This window comes from Zootoca vivipara, chromosome 9 (genome assembly GCF_963506605.1).
Source record: "Zootoca vivipara chromosome 9, rZooViv1.1, whole genome shotgun sequence".
NCBI classification, from domain to species: domain Eukaryota; kingdom Metazoa; phylum Chordata; class Lepidosauria; order Squamata; family Lacertidae; genus Zootoca; species Zootoca vivipara.
The window spans coordinates 950,061-970,907 of record NC_083284.1 but is presented as its reverse complement, the minus strand read 5'-3'; the positions used below and the strand labels follow the sequence as shown (position 1 = coordinate 970,907).

Below are 20,847 nucleotides of genomic sequence, written 5' to 3'. Positions count from 1 at the left end.
TGTTCTGTGATACCGGCTGACTTACTGTGAATGTTAAAAGCTACTTTGGAGATGACACAATGCTTTAATGACGAACTCAGATGGCCCTCGCCAATCATTTTGAAGGCGAAACAGGGCCACCCACAAAGAAAACAAAAGGTTTTAGCCTACCAGGAAGAACCCCAAGATACAAATCAAGTGCCCCAAAGGAACAAAACAGAATACTTAAAAAAGAAGCAGGCTGCTTACTGCAGATGCACGCAGTGAAACCGATGTTAATGGTACTCTGGACTTGTGGAGAAGGGACACCAAGTTGGAGTGTAGGGTTTCTAGCAAATCAGCCAGCCAGCCCTGGCCTGCCCTCCCAGGGAGAGAGGGGTAGAGGGCGCTGCAAATCTCAGACCAATTTACCCAGCATGGGACACATCAGCCCATGTCCCTCCAGGGTTATAGGGAGCTTTGAGCTCTGTTGTAGCCTGAATGCTAAGGAAGGCAGAGGCTCCTGAAAAAAAGAGGGAGCTACAGCCAAGCAGAGCCCATGACGTCCTTTCCATCTGTTTCATGCCTGTGAAACTGAAAAGGCCTGCACCAAACATTGCAGCAGCCACCAGTTTCCATGGAAACCCTCTGGCAAAAAGCCATGCCGCCCAGAGTTCCATGGAGAAAACATGAAGGACAAGTCCAGAAACATTGACACCTTCTCACCTGCCAGCCTCACTCTTGGAGCCCAACCTTGTAAGATTAACCCGGCCACTTCCTACATCCCATGCCCTGGTCCTTAACCCGGGACAATCGTCACCTCCCTTTTCTGCCTGGTGAAGCTGGCTGCCTTCTCTTTCCCCTCTCATCTCCACCTGCCTATCTGGCTTCGCTGATCCAATGGGATCCTCTCTCCACGGAACTCCCTGCTCTTTAAGCTGCCTGCTGTTCAAATTCAGCTGCCAGGGAAAACAAGGTGCTCCAGCAGGAACCTCGCCAAATGCTGCTTGTCCCTACTATATTTACATGAACAGGCCAGTCAAGGATCCTGGAGCAGCCCTCCAGTACTGAGGCCAAAAGTCAGGAAGACCCTACCTCTCTTGGGGACCTTCGAAGCGGAAGACTCCGGCGTTTCCGGGGACGTTGTTTCTGCGCCATCGTCAAAAACCTGGATCTGGTCAGATTTAACATTTTATATAAATTATTTATTGAAATACTTTTAGGTCGTATTTCAGGGCAGGCACCCTCAGCGAGGGAGCTTGCAATATATTAAATGCAAAGTGACATACATAAAATAAAATCAAAATGCTGGTTTTAAAACATGGACTGGAAGCAGATAAAATCATATCATTACAGCTCAGCTTAAAATAATTGCAACAGCAGCAGCATCATAAATCCATAAAAAAGGAAGTTGAAATAGGTGGTTTGTTAAAAATCAGAACTGACGGGGCCTCTCACACTTCAGCAAGTGAAGAGTTTTATTGATTTTTATTTGAAGAGTAAATAACCTCAAGGTGGCGCCCAATATAAAAACACTAATAATACACACAGATATATATTAGCACAGATCAAACAAGCAGCTAGCTGAGCATTATATAAATACCACTGGTACTAAGAGCATCAAAGCCCCAAAAGTAAACCCCTTTGAAACAAAGCCAGCAGGAAACACTGATTTTTGAGATCTTTCTGAAAAGCCTGCAGAGCTTCCCTCACAACGTTCTTGTTCCCAAAGAGCCTGTATGTGATGCGTGGGTTCAAATCAAGTTATGGACTTGGTGAGTGGGCCCCTGGAACCCAGTTGCTGCTTTCTAAAACAAAACCAACATGCCTGGGTTTTATAGACATGCTCTTGGTCAGAAGATCTAAGTTCAGTTGGGGTTCTTCATCTAAAACACACACCGCTTTTAGCACCCCGGGACTGCATGTGGAAAAGGGCTTGAGAATAAGATAGCCACCATACCTGATGCAATAGCACAGCTTCCCCATCTCTCGGGGGCCCTTGTCTACTGGCAGCAGAGAGGAAACACCTCCCAGTTCACACCCATTGCGTCCCACTTCCTGGGCCGCTGAAAGTCTTTACCAGACCTCCAGGCCCAGGGGTTCCTTCCCTCGCATGCTAAGTACATCAAGCATACATGACTAGTGGATTCTCTTCTCTCGGTCAACACCAGCACCACTCCAGAATTTTACAAATATAAGAATGGGTATTATTATTCCTTCTGAAATTTGTCTACCGAGCCCTGAGTCTCGTAAGTAAGTTTAGGTTTTTCCTTTTCTACTGCTACATACAGTATCTGACTTCTCCCTTATCCCTAGTCTTAATAGTTTGGAACTTTGGGTTTGGCTATATAATTTGGGCATCCCAAAGACACTGGCGGAGGAAGGGGGTGCGGTGGGCACGGTCCGCCCTGGGTGTCGTCCCTGAGGGGTGTGACATCGCCGTGCGGCCCCTGGGACACTCGCCGCAGGCGACACCCCCTGGGACGCTTGCCCCGCCCCTGGGTGCTGGAGCAGCTAGCTCTGCCTCTGCCCAAAGATTCTCCTTTTGTGCGCCAGTCAGCTTTTTCTGTGCAGGCAACACCCTTTGAGCAAGGGGAATGGAAGGGAAAAAACTCCCTCCGTGATTACTGAGGAGTGAGCTGGCTATTTCCCCAAGTTTAATATTAACCCACCGCTCTTGGGAGACCCACTCATTCAGGAGCAAAGAGGCACGGAGAGGCGGAGGCAGCAATGAGGAAGAGGAAGTGTTTCAGGCTAGCCCCTCCCTTTGTTCAACCTGCTAGTGCTGACCCCCTCCTGCAAGTGCAGCAAGGGTAGAAAAGGGGGTACTTATCCAAGGACTGAAGACCTTGGATAAGTGGTGTAGTTCAGCCCTGCACATTGGGGCAAACTCCCTTCCCCCTCCCCACCTCTTGCCAAAACACACAGAGCAGGGAACACCGCAAAGGCCTGGCCAACTGCTCCTAGCCTTCCTGTTCCCCCTCACTGGTTAATTCGTGCCCAAGAGCATGTGCAGATGATGCCACACGAGGCAGCTTCCAAATAGATGCCCAGCATTTGGTTCACCCAGCGGAACCTGTCAACCTGACAACTAACAGGGGCACGGAGGAATGCGAAGGTGGGAGCAACCTAACCCGGCCAGAGCCACATCTTGCTGCATCTTCGCTTCCCATCACCAGGAAGAAGCTGGACCTGAAGCAGCAACAACAGCCAGCTCCAGCTGCCAACAAGATTGCCATAGCAACAGATCTGTCAAGCAACACCAGAAAATTCAGTGAGGAAATGGGAGAGGAAGCCCCAGCAGCCAGGCCTCCAAAAGGAAGGCCCAACGTTCAGCTGGAGGCTGCTCCAGGCAGAGGGTGTGGGCACAACTAAGGGCAGGAGATGGAGCACCATCTTCTGCACAACACACACCGAAATGGGCACGAGCTGCAATGGGGGGATTGTGCCCCACATCACTTGCCATCTGGGTTTCCCAGCTCAAGCATGAAACCATCTTGGGCCATCAGGCCTGAAGTCAACCAGGACCAGACGGCACTGGGACAGAATCGTTAACACATAAGCCAAGGCCAGCAGAAGAATAGAGGAGCCAGGATACCGCAAGCTCCCTAACTCCCCTATCTGACCTGTGGCTGCATCAGGACTTTGCAGCAAGTGCCATGGGCATGCCCCACTCTGCAGAATTAATCTGAGCTTGATAAGCACATGCCAATAAAATATAATTCTTCTAAGTTCTGCTCTGTATAACCACCCTTAGTGCCTCAGGACCAAGGGGGCAGTGAGTGGGGTGGGAAGGGGTGGGCCTTGGAGGCTTTGTGGGCACCAAGGGAAGACCTGAAGGCCACCAAGTTGGTGACTCCTATTTTAGGAGACACACAAGGGCACCAGAAAGGTTAAAACCACAGCTGCTGCTTGGAAACGGCTAGTGCACCTTAAGGGGGGTGGGGTGGGGAGAAACATTCTCCCTATCAAGTGTTGAGCAGAGCTTCTTTCCTAACCTACACTAGCACTGACTGAGATCGGTAAGACCCAGCCTTGCCACCAGGCGGCCACTGAAGAGGAAGCTTACCTGTGATTGTCGCACAAAGATGCCGTGGTTCTCCTCGCAGGTGAAGTACTTTCTGCCCTGCACCATGCCATCGTTCTTGCCTTTCGCTTCATCCAGGATGACGCCCACCCACTTCCCAGTGGCAAACAGCGTGGCACCCACATAGGCCACCGTCCCACGGTACCCTTTCCCGATGACTTCCACTCGAGAGCCCACTTTCAGGGGCTTGCCGCTCACTTCCACGCTCATCCTGGCGCTGGCGCTCGATGCCTGGGGAAACAAACAGGGAGAAGAAGCCAAGGGTCACTTGGTGCTTCTGACAACTGCAACGAAGCTCTTCTAGGCAAATCTGGACCCAAAGCATTGTTCAGTGCTGCAAAGGAGAAATCCTCCTCCTCTCTACACCGCAAAGACATGGCGGTGTTGAACAAAGGAGGCTAGTCAGAGTTTCTTCATAGATTTGAAATAAATGTTGAAGAGGGCAAAGGGCTGCTCAGTGGATTCTCTTACAATAGGACAAGAAACAGTGGAGATGAGCTGCTGGGAAACAGATTCCAGCAAATATGGGGGGGGGGGGGACTTCTGAAATCCTCCACAGTGGGATGTGCTGCAAAGGGGAGCTGCACAATCTGGCTCCTTGCGGGCTTTCAAGAGAAGACTGCATTGGACTATGACGCACAGGCCTGGACCCTCTTCCCCCCCCCATATTTTTTCTTTAAAAGCCTCAAGTAGAAGGGGGCCTGGCCACATGAGTCTCCTGAATGTTTCTGGTTCTATGGAAGCTGACTGGCAGCCCAAAAGAAAGCCAGAGGCATTAAATGGAAGCAATTGCAAGAATCTTTTTCAAGCCTCTTCAAATTGCTTCCAACTTCTGCCAGAGCAAAATGAAGATGGGAAGCAGCCTCTCAGCAATGCACGGTCCTTTTGCTCGAAATGCACAAAGTGGCAGTGTGTGGCCCAGCCCCTCTCTCTTTGGGACCCAGAGCATTCCAAGAACCGCTGCAAGCCACCCTCTGTCCGGGCTGGAGCTCTTACATATTTCAGAAAGCTTACACACCGCTTGATGGGAGAAAACCTCAAAACAATAAAATCATCAATAAAGAAATGCATGGCAATAATTTAAAGCACTGAAAAATTAAAATCTACAATATAAGGCTCAACTAAACAAAAATGTTTTCAGCAGGTGCTGAAAAGAGTACAGCAAAGGTGCCTTCCTGGTATCAATAGACAGGGAGTTCCAAAGTGCAGGTGCTGCCACCCTAAGAGATCCATTTCCTATGGTACAACTGAGGAATGGGCATTATGTGGCACCTATAAAAGGGCCAGTTCCGCATATCAAAGGCCGACTTGAACTGCACAGGAGGTAGGGAACTCAATTCGGGAACCCACACAATGCATCTAGAGAAAACACAAGGGTGCCACAAAGCACATGGCAGTGGATACAACAAGGTGCCCTCCAGCAGTGGGAATGAGAGAGGGGTTCAACAGAACTGCCAATCACAGGACCCGCCACCTACCACAGAATCAGAGCAGCATTCCTCAGATGTCTAAACAAATCTCCCCTTTTCTGTTGAGCCCGAGAACCCGTCACTAGCCTGCCGGTTCACAGCGGGGTGGGTGGAATTGAGAAAGGACCCTGGCTTGGGCTCTAGGTCCCCTCTACCTGGCAAGTCACACTCAGGTTTTCAAGGAACAGAGCCTTCTCACTGGTTGCCCTGGTTTAAAGGAATGAGCTCCTGGAGGAGGTCTGTTCACAGCTCTCCCTCCGGGGCTTTTTAGGCACCTCTCTCAGGCTCACTTGTTCACAACAGCCTTTGGGCAGATGGCAGAAAGCTATTTATTTGTTATTTAAATCATCTCTATGCCGCTTCAGTTTACAACCAGTTATTAATAAACAGGACATTGCAAGCACTATAGGTACAAATGCAATAATAAGCTATATTTAAAGCAGCATGATTAACAGAAAAACATTATAATCTCTCAAAGAAAAACAGGACAAATGAAAATCAGGTACAAAAATACAATAGAAATCCCATATATAAAGATCATTAACAAAAGAAATTCAGTACAACAGAAGTTGCACCAACAGCTCCCCCCCCCCCCAAAAAAAGTCCCCTATAACATGCGGGAGGCAGTGGAAGACAGGAGTGCCTGGCGTGCTCTGGTCCATGGGGTCACGAAGAGTCGGACACGACTAAACGACTAAACAACAACAACATCAAAACATGTTTTATGCTGCCATACTTGCTATTTAACTTTCAGAGGGATTTAAACTTCTTGCATTTTTATTATATATTTTTAATCTCACCCTAGCCTTTTCCACAAGTGTTCAAGGCAACTGAACACTTGTGAAAAAGACAGAAAATCCTTATATAAATACATAAAAATGAATGGGACCCCAGTGTTGCTCTGTGAAACTGAAATCTGGAAGATTCTGGCCTTCTCTTGGCAAAATCCTGATGCTTGACTCACAGTGAGTGCCTGTCCTTGGCTGCAGAAGCTCCCTGCCCTCTCCCCTTCAGAGCGGGGTTCATTCTCTTGGGCTGTCAATGCAGACACTTCCCCAAACATGCAAATCACATTCGTACTTCTGAAACACGCAGGCTCCAGTCTCTGCCACTGAAGTTCATTCTCACAGAAGACTGTGAAAAATACCGTAACTATCTTCCACACCAATTGAGCATTGCCTGCTTTGCTTGAAGGTAATGTGCTGCAGCTGCCATGTTGGTTCAAATTATCACAGGCTTCCTTCTTCCTCACTCCCAGAAACTGGAGTTAGTTTCTACTGACACCACAGCAGCTCAAACACCAGAGGAGAAGGCTATTTGTAGCCTCCTCCAAGAGTCTCTTTGAAGTACAAAGTCTGAGGAAGCCCCTCAGCTCTACAGCCTGCCCTGCCACCCACCCCTCCAATAAGAAGAGGCAAGGATGCAGGATTGAAGCATCTCCCGCCTCCAGTTTAAGTCATGGACAGACTCATCTGGAAGGAGGAGGAGGAGAAGAAGCAAAGCTCCCTTTGCACTAATCCTCATTATCAACAGCCATGTAATACCAGAGGGCTGCCATCTTCCCTCCTCACCAAAGGAGGAGATTACTCAAGTATTAATAACTGGCTTGTCACCCAGTGACAGAATGGGGATGGCTGCTGTCTCATCAAAGGCGATTGGAGCAGCACAACGAAAAACCAAAGCAGCCAGAGCTGGTGTCTGTGTGGGAGAAGCCCTCACTCTGCTCAAGGACCAGGCTGTCCCTGACATTCGCTTGGCCTGAGTTTTAGAAAAGGGGAGCAAGGCAGTGTGAAAGGAAGGACAAGGTGATGGGTGCAGGGAGGCTCCAAGGAGAGGAGCTCAAGAGCACGAAAAAAAGGGTGCCCAGCCCTCAAGGGAGGAGCGCAAAACTGAAAGCCCACAGGAAAACAATTTTCCAGGTCAGCCAAAGAATGCAGAAGAGCCAGAAAGTCTAAACTGCCCCTCCCCCCAATGTCCCAAAGTGCAGCCACCAATCCTGGTACAACTTAAACCAGAGAGCTGGTGCAGCACAGTGGAGAAGGAAACAGCAGCTACTGCTGCAGACCACTCGAGCCAACAAGCCAAGCCACATTCTACGACCACTAGCAAGGCACGTTCAATGCAGGACCAACGCAGGGAACTGAGTCAGGTCACGTGTCCATTGAGTTCAGCACCGTCTGCATGGAATGACAAAAGCTCTCCAGAATCTCAGGCAGGAGTCTGGAAATGCTGGGGATTGAACCCTGGCCCCCTGCCCTCAAACCTACGGTCTAGCACTGCACTAAGGCCCTTCCCCAACCAGCCAGCATCAAGCCCTTGCCAAAAGGAACACTCAAGTGAAGGCCTTTCCTTTCAACAGGCCCACAATGGACCTTGCCTCTGGCGAGAGACTGACCCAGTTTGGGCCTATGGGGTGGGAGGATTCCAAACCCGGAAGACTATAAAAACCACAGCCCAGGCAGCTGATACAGCCTCCAGAGGCTGTGCTTGAAAGAACGCAACAGACCCAGAGGCCTCCTAACTGACTGCCCTGCTCAGGAGGCAGCCAACATGAAACTCCAGTCCCTGCCAGCCCCTTTCAGAGATGGAAGAGGAAGGACAGGGGAAGGCAAGGAACAAACCCTTGCAGAACCAACCACAAGCTCACTTCTCAGACACCAGAGCCTGGAGGGCAAACATTTTGCACTCCCAACACTCAGATGAGCCCCAAAGACAACCCCTTCCACCTGCTTTGGGGCCTCCATGGAAACTAGCCAGGGTAACTGCAGAGAAGCCGAAGGACAAAGTGGCCTGGCCACCAGTGAAGGGCCACAGCTGAAAGGCTGAACACCTGCCTTGCATGCAGAAGGTCCCAGGCTCAATCTCCAAAGGCACTTCTCTGGGTAGGGCTGAAACCCTGGAAACTGAGCTCCTGCTGCCAGTCAGTGCTGCGGCTGACGGACCAATGGTCGGACTTGGTATAAGGCAGTTTCCTATGTTCCAACGAAGAACCAACGAGAAGCAGCGGCAAGAAAGGCCTCCCTGGGAATTGGTCTGGGAATTGCACATGCTTCCTTCCAGGGGAGCCACAGACGGCCTCCTCTCCTTCCAGGGCTTGCAAAGGTGAAGGAAGACACAAAGGTGGCCACTCAGCACCCCCTCAGCACCTTAAGCAATAACAAGCTCTTGGCCCAGCAGCAAGGATGCTCAAAACGCATTGCCTGACCAGCCCAACATCTTGTGTGTCACTTCAGCCCTCCCTGGGGGGGGGGGGGGTAGGACAGGGCAGGGTGGGTGCAGAAAGAGAACAAGAACAAAATGACAAAGGGGGGGAAACTCCAGAGAAAGGCCCCATTGTGAGGCTGGTTCCGAGTTCTGCTGCGGAGTCTGCAGCTGATGCCCAAACTGCAATATGGTGGAAGAGGGGGCTCTCAAAGACCATTTGGAAAGGAGTGAGGGGGGGATAAAGGAGGGGATGCAGGTGGGAGCAAGTGGCTGCTGGGGGGGGGGAGAGAAGGGGAAAGGAGACCAGAAGCTTTGCATTCGAGAGCCCTGGGAAAACTCACCATCACCAGAGGCTCAGCTGACACCTCCTTACAGTATCAGCAGCAATTACCAGGAAATAACAGTGGCCCATCTCCATCTAAAGGGCTTGGCTAGCAGGGAAATTCAGCCAACAACACAGCTTTCCTTAACATCCATGGCACGGAGGCACGATTCATGGCAGGAAACCGGCAAAGGAAACCCACTCTCAGTCTCTCACCTGCAGGCTCCCCTTGCAACAGATTGCATCTAGAGATCCTGTACCTCCAGGGGCACAGAGCGCAGCCCAGGCGTGGAGCGGCCAATGGCTGCCCATGTGTCACTTACCCGGCTGTACGTGTGCCTCTTGGTCTGGGCCATGCTGATGTTTTTCCTCCCAGCTTTAATTATCTCTGAAGAGGCTGGTCTCGGCTCATGGCAGGGGGCTCACCAAGGAGGATCCTGCTCCTATGTTGCAGAGGAGGCTTCCATGCCCACGCCCTGAGCCACCCTCTCCCTCCAGCCACACAGGGAGAAAAGAGCCCTTTTGCTGACAGAGAGGCGTCTTTAAGCCTCCAACACACAAAAATCCAGCCCAGCTGATGGAGACTCACTCTGCAGTGCTGCTCCAGACTTGTCACAGATTCTGTCAGCCCACTGGGTCCTAATGCTAGACCGTTTTGCTCCCAGAAAGGAAGAGCAAGATGCTTGGTGAGGCGGAGCGGAAACGTGAAGGTTGCAGAGCACACCAGAAGCACCCACCAGCCCAGATTCAAGTCGCAGGCTGAGCTCCACTTTGGTCCTCTCTGTCTGGAATAGTCTGGGGAACAGCCCTACGTGACACAAAACGCGCCCTCAGGTATGCCACTTGGAGCTCTGCCTGTCCTGATCACCCATGTGCACCCCCTTCCCATTGCTGGCTCCCAGAAGTGCACTTAGGCCACCTCTCCTGGGCCTTTTTTCCTGCTGCGAAGGAAAAAGAGGAACAGGAGGGAAAGCAGAGAAGAGTAGCCAGCAGCAGCAGCAGCAGCAGCAGCAGCCCTGCTAGCCAAGGCTCCCCATCAGATCTCAGGCAAGATGGCAACAAAGACCCATCTCAACTGCTCCATTGCCTGACACAGCCACACAGGGCAGGAGGTGAGGGGCAGGCAGCTCAAGAGTTAACCATGGCTTGCTCCGAAATCAATCAGTCTCCTTCTCCTAGACCATCTGCCTCATGACATCCAGAGCTACCTGGGGAAGGGAGGCAGCGACTGGAGATTCTGGCAGGACGAGATTCCATCTGCTGCTAACACCCTAAGGAGCCAGTGTCCTCTGAAACTGGTCCTGCAAAGCATCTCAAGGCTCCACTACGGTAGGTGAACCTAAACAGCAAACACATTCCACCAGGCCTGACTTCTGCCCTAGTGAGGGTCCTCTTTAAAATGTCCTGGTTAGAAGCAAGGGCTGGGATTCATTTTTGCCGATCAGAACACTAGGAGGTGCTTCCAAAAGTAGGCAGCAGTTTCTAAAAAAACCCACTACTCTATACTTAGGCGGCGGCTGCTGCTGCTGCTCCTCTTATCTCCTTTGCCACCTCCTCCTCTAGTTCCACCTCCAGGCCTTCTGCCATGCTGCTCCTGGTGCGTGGAAGAGTTTCTCACTGCCAGCTCGGCTCCTGAACCATCCCTGAGCAGTGCTCCTCTGCTACCACCTGACTCTTCCATACCTACTGCTGGCCAATAAATCCATAAACCAAACAATCCATTCCCTGCTCTCATCATAAATACAAGATCCCTCCCCAATCATTTTGCCTCTATTAAGACCTCTGCTTCCACTCCTTGCACTCCTTGGGCACTGATGGCACAAAACTGTTAAAACTAGTAGAAGAAGATCTGCAAGACCATCACAAACCTGAACTATCTCACGATTTGGGTGGGAACAACTTAAGAGAAAACCAACAGTGTCTCTCATGGCAGGAGATTCAGCACCACCTGAGGAACAGCTGAGAGTGGGGGGACAATTGTTGCTCAGTGGCAGAGCCCATGCTTTGGATGCCAGAAGGTCTCCGTTTCGATTCCTGATGTCTCCAGGAACTTAGACAGCTGCCTTATACTGCATCAGGAAATACACTACTTTGCTGACTGGCTCTCCAGGGTTTTGAATAGGATGCCCTTCCCAGCCCTACCTGGAGGTGCTCTGGGTGAAGCCTGGGACCTTCCGCCTGCCAAGCAGAAGCTCAGCCACCGAGCTAAAGCCCTGCAATTGCTGGGAAAGATTCCTGCTCAAAACACTGGAGAGCTGATGCTGTGAACAAGACGGGCACCTGGCGGGTGAACTCAGCTGACTTTCAGGTTTACTTTGCCCAGGAGTGAAGCCTATGGATTGATTAAATCTGCATATAATTATTACAAATTAATAGGCAACTGTTTTGTTTTTAAGATTATGGCCCTAAGTGTCAGCACCAGCACTACCTTAAGAAGACTCTCCCCTCTCATGTATGAGAGCAGGAGCGATGCCTCTTTCCGAGTGGTGCCAACATCGCCTGTTAAAAATAACCATTGTTGTTCTTGCGGCTGCTTTCAAACCTGCTGCCCAACTGACCATGTGAAGACTTATTTATCAATTAACCTGACTGATGACAGGAGTGACCTGCACCCCTGTTCAAAATGACAAACTTCAAAGAGTTGGCAGATCCAGAAGTAACCCCAAGGCCTCAGATTCATGCAATACCCCCTATAAGGGGGGAGGAAGAGGAGGGAAGAGGCACAGGGCATCCTTGGGACTTTGTGTGGGAAATGGGCACACTGGCAATTCCTCTTAATAGCTCATCAGCACACTTGACCAGGAAGCGCTTCCATAATCTTTTATGACACAAGGTGATATTTTAGAACACCTTGAGCTGATAAAATCAATGTGGTGGTTTCCCCTACAGTACTTAACGTAAGAATGCACCTGAGGTTACTCTGGGAGGCAACCGCAATGTGTACAGAAACTTCCATCCATCAGACATGCTCATAGAGTCTGACAATCAACTCATGTGATTTATTTCTCTTGCCACATGAAATGATTACATAAGCACAACAAATAAGAACTGTGAGGAGGGCCGGCCCATGCAGGGGCAAGGGGAGGTGATCACCTCAGGCAGCAGGATCCACAGGGGCAGAAGATCCTGATACGGATCTTCACTCGCCAATGGGGTTCACCTCAGGGGCCAAAATGTATTGGGTTGGACCTGACTGTGAGATCAGTATTGATGATGATGATGATGATGATGATAAATGGCTCATACTTTCTCTGGCACCACATTCCCCATCTCTTTACTCTCAACCCAGTCTTTGTCAAAATCTTGCAAACTCCATCCTTTCATCTACTGGGTATTTCTATAAAGTCTTGTCATTAATGTTCTAAAGGCTAGAGAGAGAAGAAAACACCAATGCATGCAATGCCATTAGACCTGGTTGCAACCAGAAACCCGCAAAGCACCCAAACGGTCTCCTTTGAATGTCTGCTACCTCACCCCCCCCCCAAACTCCATCTTAAAATTCTTACCCAATGGAGACAGGGATGGTTTGAACGTCAGTCTTTCTCTCCACAGCCGCCCTCCCCGCTTATCATCTATTCCAGCTTGATGAAGAGTTCTGGGGAACTCAAAAGCTTGCACATTATTTTGTGACATTTTGATAAACTTTATAAAGGTATTGCCCTGATACATACTTATGGGCCAACACGGTACCTTTATGACTCGACCATTAAAAAAAAATTCTGTTGTTTCGTACTAGCCTAGAAAGCTCTGCCTTATTTGACCATCTGGCTGCAGCTCTCTACGAGGGGGGTCTCAGGTAGAGAGGGAAAGCCTTCCCCATTACCTGCTGCTCTCTGATACTTTCTACTGGAGATGTCAAGGGCTGAACCTGGGGCCTTAATAATAATATCAAATTTTATTATTGATACCTTCTGCATGCAAAGCACCTGCTGTGTCACTGAGCTTCAGTCCCTCACCCCCACCCAAACATTCACATGTGCCACCAGTAGAACATAAGGGATGTTTTACAAGCGCAAAATGATGCATGCTGGGGTAAAATATATTAATTTCACATATACACTCATGGGGCCTGAACTGGCAGTGACTGACCAGGAACAAGAGCTTAGGGTTGTAGCAGAGCGCTGATTCAGCTTGAATCAACGGTTGTCATTGTCCGGCTTTCCCTTCTTTCCTTTGAACTGATTTGGGCACACACACAAAAATGGTTCTTCTTTCTACTTTAAACAGACAGGTGAATCTTAACTTCTACAAATAAAACAAATGATTTATTATTTAGAAAAGTTATAAACTGCATAATAACCCCTCAAGTAATGCGCAGATAGAATTATTGATAAAACATAGCTAAAATAAAGCCATAAAGCAAGAAAAAAACAAAGATACATAAAATCATCACCATTAGAAACAAAGATAACAATCAAGAAAACTTTATAATAAATGTAAGCAACTAAATCATGTCTTTGTTTCTGGTTTGCTGCAACAGAAAAGTTTTCAGCAGGAGCCATCTGAAACCACAAAGGGCACCTGCCTCATGTCAACAGGCAGCGAGTTCCGGAGTGCAAGTGCTGCCACACTGACAAATGCACAAGCAGACAGTCCTTCGCCTACAGAAAAATTAAACTCACTGCCCAACCCTCACAGAGACAAAGCAGTTAAGAAATTAAGAAGAGCTGGCTCAGCCCAAAGCCAGATCTGTTAGGCCAGGATCCTCTTTCCCACAGAGGCCAAGCAGATGCCTGGGTGGGAAGCCCACAAGCAGCACAGGAGCGCACCAGCTCTCGCACTCATGTTCCTCAACAGCTGGTATTCCCTGGCAGGCTGTCTCTGGTCCCCAAGGAAGTACACAATCCTCTGCAACCAGCAGCCACTGATAGCCCTGTCCTCCATGTTGTTGTGGGCATCTGTCCATCTTGGCAGGCAATGGAGGAGTATGCCTTTGAGAGTGAAGCTGAACTGTTGGCAGGTTGCAGCACTTGCTGTGGCTATAGAGACCGATACTGGAGAGACATGTGTTGTTGCAGCCGGGACAGAGAAAAGCATCCAGTTGTGCTGCTGCAGATGCGCCAGGGCGTTTCTTCTCTCTGAGCTCCTCCCAGCGGCCATTTCTCCTCTGGTCACTGCTGTGGATACAAGACCCGACTGTCTGTCTCCAGGCCCTGTGATTGTCTACAAGGGATTCCCACATGGCAGGGTTGATGTTGTCACCCTTCATGTCACACTTGCAGACATCTTTGTAATGCAGAGTTGGTCTTCCAATGGTGTCTGGTGCCTGGAACCAGCTCCCCGTAGATCATGTCCTTGGGGATCCTACCATCTTCCATTCTGTGGGCATGACCAAGCCAGTGTAGAGGTCGCTGAGGCAGGAGTGCGAACATGCTGGGAATGTGTGCTTGGGAGAGCACATCTTTGTTTGAGGTGTAAGTTGCAGGTGTAAGTTGCCACTGACTCACTTCCATACAGCAGTGTGCTCAATGCGCAAGCTTGGTAGACCTTCCCTTGGTATTGTCCTCCACGAATTTCGTCCAATCCCCATTAAAGCTGAGCTACACAGTTAAGCATCCAAGGAAGCAGGGATTCCTTGACTGGTGGCATTTACAACCTGCACACAGGAAAGGCATCTGCAGTCTCCAGATTGGAAGAGGACTTAGCTGCTGCCACACTAGGAACTGGGAGAGCAGAGTTCGAAACCCCATTCCGCCATGCAGCCCACTGGGTGGAAATGGGGAACAGAAATAGAATACTACTGCCTCAGAAGGCACGTGGGACATACATCAAAAAAGGTTGAAGGGACTGGTCCAAACGACTATCAGTCAGCTGCCTCTGAGGCTGGGAGATGCAGCTGCACAGAACTGGGATCACAAGGACAGCAATTTGATTTAGGAAAAAAGGCAGCCTTGCACAGGGTCATCTTATGGCCTAGGTGGACCTCAAGCAGCCCCTCATTTCCCTACTCTGTCATATTCACAGAAGGGCAACAAGGGAAGAGGTGGATATTAAGTGGCTCATAGGCTGTTCTCAGTACGTTTCCGAGCACAATTCAAAGTCTTGGTGCTGACCTTTAAAGCCCTAAATGGCCTCGGTCCTGTTTACCTGAAGGAGCGTCTCCACCCCCATCGTTCAGCCCGGACACTGAGGTCCAGCTCCGAGGGCCTTCTGGAGGTTCCCTCACTGTGAGAAGCAAAGCTACAGGGAACCAGGCAGAGGGCCTTCTCAGTAGTGGCACCAGCCCTGTGGAACGCCCTCCTAGCAGATGTCAAGGCAATAAGCAACTGTTTTACTTTTGAAAGACAAATGAAGGTGGCCCTGTTTAACGAAGTTTTTAATGTTTGATGCTGTATTGTTTTTAATATTCGGTTGGAAGCTGCCCAGAGTGGCTGGGGAAACCCAGCCAGATGGGCGGGGTATAAATAATAAATTATTATTATATATTATTATTAATATCATTATTATTATTCTCGTCTCTCCTGCTGCAGGTGCCTGGTTCCTCTTCCCCCTTGCTCCCTAGCCGGGTGGTGCTGTTACTGAATAACTTGACTGTTGAGGAAGGAACTGGCCAGGCATGCACTACTGAGAGTGGCATCCTACCCAGAATCTTGCAATGGGCTGATGTGGGACTGCCTTTATGTTTGATGGGGAAACTGCAGCTAGCACATGATGTGGCAGCAGGGCTTGGAGCAGAGGCTGCTGCCTGTCTATTCAGAATACCATTCCTCAGGTAAGTGCACTGGTCATCAATAGGCTACCAGGCCAAATTTAAGGTCTTAGTGCATGATGCCCTAAATGCTTGAGACAGGATATCCCAGAGATTCGCCTTGCCCCCTTTTTACCTGCTGGCTCACTGAACTCATCTTATGTCAGCCCAGTGGCACCTGCATTATGGAACATGCTGCCCACTGAAGTTAGGCTCCAGCACAGCACACATCTTGTCAGAGGGTTAAAAGAAAAAAAAGAAGGATGAATTGACTTGTTGGCAGTATCCAGTTTTTCTTTGGAAAAATTCTCTCTTTTTTCTCTCTTTTTATTTGTTGTATTTTTATTGTCGTTTTATACACTGTAATATTCAGTAATGTTTAGCTGCCTATAAATATTCATAATAACAATAACCACTGAAGTGTGAGTTTCCACCAGGTCATCCTCCCCCATTGCCCCCCTGCCACAGGAGCAGGGCTCCCTGCTTCTGGTCCAGGCTCCTCACCGAAGGAGAACCGTGATCCACTTGGCACTAGGACCCTGCTGAGTCAAGCTGTGCACATTTGCGCGCTGACAAACTGCACCATTTTACCATTTCAGCAGTAGCTGGAGCAGCTCTGCCAAGGGATTGGGGCTGCAGTGCCTTCAAGAGCACAGAAAAGGGGCTATTTGAACAGATGCCCCCTGACGCCCATCCAGATGCTTTCTCGTTTCTTTTTTCCTTTTTTCCTTTTTGCAGCTTAAACTGGAGCAACCAAAGCTGCAAATCAATATATCTGAAACACTTCATTGAAGGCGTAACCATAGCAACACACCAAGGATCTGAGGATGCTACTGTCTGGTAACAAGGAGGTTAGTCTATTTCGAGTTCAAGATCATATTCATATGAATGCGTCACCCACGACCCCATCATTCCATAGTCAACCCCTTTCACCTGACTAGTATCAGATAGCAGTGAAGCAGGTGAGACACGTGCCGGAAGAGAGGTCAAAAGCTGTTCTGTAAGTACTTGATCACACTACTTCTATTCTCCAGAGTTCAAAATCTCCTACTTAAACTGCTGCTCTCTTTGGTATTCTCATGAGATATAGTGGTTCTCTTGTTCTTCAGTATTAGGCTCATATATTGGAATTAAATTTCGGTTTCCTTCCATCTTGCTTTGCCTTCTAATGTTTGGCCCAAGCAGCTTAGGGAGCCAAAGGGAAAAATATTTTCCCCCATCTAATTTAACAAGCTGGCTCCATCGCCCTGTAAGCATGAGATGCTCAGGAGCAAATGTCGCAGCAATCTCTTCCCAGCAGTCACTGTATACGGTATTTCAGAGACGCTCAAGAGAAGAGCCTTTCTGAACCTGATCAAAGTTCCTTCTATTCCAAGATCCCGTTTCCAACAGAAGCCGGAAGGTTATTTCTTTATTACATTTATATCTCACCATTCCCTCAGGGAGTTCAATGTGGCATACATGGTTCTCCCCCTCCTCATTTAATGCCCGTAACAATGCCATGAGGTAGGTTAGCCTGAGAGCCAGTGACTGGTCCAATGTTGCCCAGGGAGCATCATGGCCGAGTGTGCATTCAAACTCTGGTCTCCCGGGTCCTAGTCCAGCGCACTAGCCACTACAGCCCCCTGGCTCTCAGATGCCCCAAGGAGAAGCCTGTCACAGAGCATGAAAGCAACCTCCCCAGATGTCAGCAGCAGCAGGCAGAGGGAGGGTGAGGAAGATGTGGTCCTCCAGACATGATTCCCATTAGGGAGCATTTTCTCCATTTTTGGTCCATATCTCACTAGAGGATCAGGACCAGCAGCAGAACCCAGCCAGCAGCGGCCCATGTTGCTGCCAGAAGGAAGCCACTCCAAGTGAGCTCTCCCAACCAGCAACTTCAAGCCGCCCACATCATGTCAGCTGCTCAGTGGCAGTTACGCCACGAAGGACCTAAGTGTTCAAAGAAGTCATCCTAGTCCACCGAAAGAAGCAGGCAGGTCCCAGCAAAGATGCAGCACTCTTGGCCAGCGCTGCGCAATTCCTGCAGGCGCCAGCAAGGAACAGACGAGCAGAGCAAAACAATACAGTTTCTGAGCACCTCCTTGTAGAGTTCTGCCCCCATGAGGTACAGGATGTATTTGGCATGCAGCTTCTCTTGTGTAGAAAAACTGGGTGGAGCTGCTGAAGGAAAACTTTAAAGCACACGGAACCGGCTTCCCTCTATCGCAAGAAGCAAGTCCTACAATTGCTGACTTGTCGCTGCACAGCTGATGCTAGCAGCCTCCCAGCGAAAGCTCAGTTGCCTGCGTCTTTGTCATACTAGCTGATTTGCTGCCAAAGAAAAGCCTTTGGCCCCAAAGGTCTGTTCACCGACATCAGCTACGTTTCCGAGCACAATTCAAAGTGTTGGTGCTGACCTTGAAAGCCCTAAACGGCCTTGGCCCAGTATACCTGAAGGAGCGTCTCCACCCCCATCATTCAGCCCGGACACTGAGGTCCAGTACCGAGGGCCTTCTGGAGGTTCCCTCACTGCGAGAAGCAAAGCTACAGGGAACCAGACAGAGGGCCTTCTCGGTAGTGGCACCCGCCCTGTGGAACGCCCTCCCACCAGATGTCAAAGAGATAAACATTTAGAAAACATCTGAAGCCTGTTTCCCTGTTTAGGGAAGTTTTTAATGTGTGACATTTTAATGTATTTTAATCTTTGTTGGAAGCCACCCAGAGTGGCTGGGGAAACCCAGACGGATGGACAGGGTACAAATAATAAATTGTTGTTGTTGTCACATCCATTCATCAAGAAAAAAGTTATCCTTAGTGGAATCTGCCTCTTTCCAACACCCCGTAATTTTGTAGACTCCCCATTTTTGAGTAGAGTCCCTTTAACAGGGTGTTTGAAGATTACCATGTGCTGACAAAATATGTGAGGAAAGAGTTTGCTTGACTGTTCAGTTAAAAATTGAGGGCAGGAAACTAGCACTTGGGGAGGGGGGGGTGCAACAAAACCTGCCATCCAAACAAATGCCCACCTTTAAAATGTTAGGAATAGAGCAAATGAGACATTACAGACACAAGTGGCAGTCTAAAAAAAAATCAGATTCCCCCCCGCCCCAGCAGGAGAGACGAGAATAATAATAATATTCTGTCATCACACTGAAGCATGGGAAGAAACACCCAATCCAGCCCACAATGCAAACATCTCCTGTTGGAGCCCAGACTGAAGGTCAAGGAGGAAATGGTGAGTGAAGCGAACCCTGCAGGCAGCACAAGATTTCCTCCCCACATAGCAAAATCCAGTGGGGGTTAAAAGGAAGAGGCTGCAGTGAAAAGTGTGCAGGAACCTCAGGAAAGAGAGGCAGTGGGAAACGGCCTCTGAATGCAGGTTAGATCCATTTGCTCCAGTGAGCCAGAATGACACCAAGAAGAAAGTTTGGGAATTTGTCCACCACTTCTAAGGCCAGCCAGATGGGCGGGGTATAAATAATAAATTATTATTATTATTATTACCCCTGCCAGGGCCGGATTTAGGTTTGATGAGGCCCTAATCTACTGAAGGTAATGGGGTCCTTTATATGTCCAGCTGTCCTGTCCACAACAAATTGCCACTGTTTTTTGTGTTGAATATATGCTATATGGTCATTTATGGACCTAAGAGGTATCTAAAGCTATTTGCACATCACAAAATATGTATTTTATCGAAGTAATTGTTGAACTGAAATATAATTAAGAAGAAGTATATTAATAGTGAAATACTTTTTTTTCCTTTAAATTTTTCTGGGGCCCCCACGAGAGTGGGGCCCTAAGCTGTAGCTTGTTTAGCTTATACCGTATGTACATAAATCCGGCACTGTGGCCCCTGCCTCTTGTGGGAGAGAGTTCCATAGCTCCACACTGCACTGCCTGAAGGATGACTTTCCCTCCCTGTCCTGAATCAGTTTGTTGGATGCCCTCGAGTTCGAGAGAAGGAAAGCTTTCCCTGCCGGTCCACTTTCTCCCTGCTCTGCATCCCTTCATAAATTTCTATTGCCCCCCCCCTCCCCGCATTTCCCTTAAACCAGGGGTCAGCAAACTTTTTCAGCAGGGGGCCGGCCCACTGTCCCTCAAACCTTGTGGGGGGCCGGACTATATTTTTGGGGAAAATATGAACAAATTCCTACGTATGCCCCACAAATAACCCAGAGATGCATTTTAAATAAAAGCACACATTCTACTCATGTCAAAACACGCTGATTCCCGGATTTAAAGGCGATTGGGCCAGATCCTTAGTTTGCCTACCCATGCCTCAAACCCCACGGAGATGCCTTGACGGCCCTGTTGAGTTGGGGTGTGTGTGTGTGTGTCGATTTTAAAAAATAATATATTTATTAAGTTTTCCATCTTATGATAGTAAATACATCCTTATAAAACTCTTTCCTTATTTGCTCACGCGAGCTGTCGACTTCATCCTGCCTCATGGTTTTTTATAATTCCAATTTTACCTCGTACCGTTTGTACCTTTCCCAATTTACGTTGCCCTCCTTCATTTTATCACATTAATTTTTTGGGGGGGGGGGGGAGGCGCGGTTAATTTCATTGGACACAGCTTGTACATTGACAAAAAAGTATTATTATTATGATCATCATCATCATGGGGGGGGGTTGAGCCCCGGTCCCTCCCCCCCCCGGCTTCCCGCCTCCCCTGAGACTCCTTGTCTGCTGCTTCTGGCGGACAGCCCTGCGAGGTAGGCCGGGGTCGCTCTCCCCCCCCCCCTCCCGTGACGCCCGGCGAGGGACTGTCGCCTCAGACTCCCGAGTCGGGACCCCCCTCCCTCCCTCCCTCCCCCCCCTCACTCACCGGCTCCCTCTCTCCGCCGCCCCGGCCGCCGCCCTGTCAGCCAGGCCCCCCTCCAGGCTGCCCTCTCGCCGCCGCTCGCCAAGCCCCACAAGCAACTCCCGGAACTTCCCACGACAGGCGCCGCGCAAGGCAGCTCCCCGCCGAGAAGGCCCCTGGTGCCCGCCAGACTCCGCGCAGGCGCATCCGGGGCCGGCGAAGCCAATGGGAGCCCGGGCGGAGCGCTTTCCGCCCGGGCCGGGGCGGGGCCTCGCTGCTCCGCGGCCGCGTGGGCTCCTCCCGGAGGCGGAGGCGGCTGGTTCTCGGGGC

At 49.7% G+C, this 20,847-nt stretch overlaps 1 protein-coding gene across 3 annotated transcripts in view; it reads right to left on the bottom strand.

Moving 5' to 3' along the window:
• Window positions 1-20,658, bottom strand: part of DCTN1 (dynactin subunit 1) — a 59,792-nt gene extending 39,134 nt beyond the window's left edge. For 2 of the 3 annotated variants that reach the window (XM_035139187.2, XM_035139546.2), the window contains exons 1-2: window positions 4,028-4,276; window positions 1,054-1,132 (exon numbers count right to left, since the gene is read on the bottom strand). In XM_035139187.2, the coding sequence (XP_034995078.2) occupies window positions 1,054-1,132; window positions 4,028-4,255 (307 nt within the window). In that variant the 5' untranslated portion in view covers window positions 4,256-4,276. Of the gene's footprint in view, window positions 1-1,053; window positions 1,133-4,027; window positions 4,277-20,541 lie in introns of those variants that run through there. The other variant, XM_060278288.1, reaches the window with a different exon arrangement.
• Window positions 20,659-20,847: the final 189 nt, after the last annotated feature.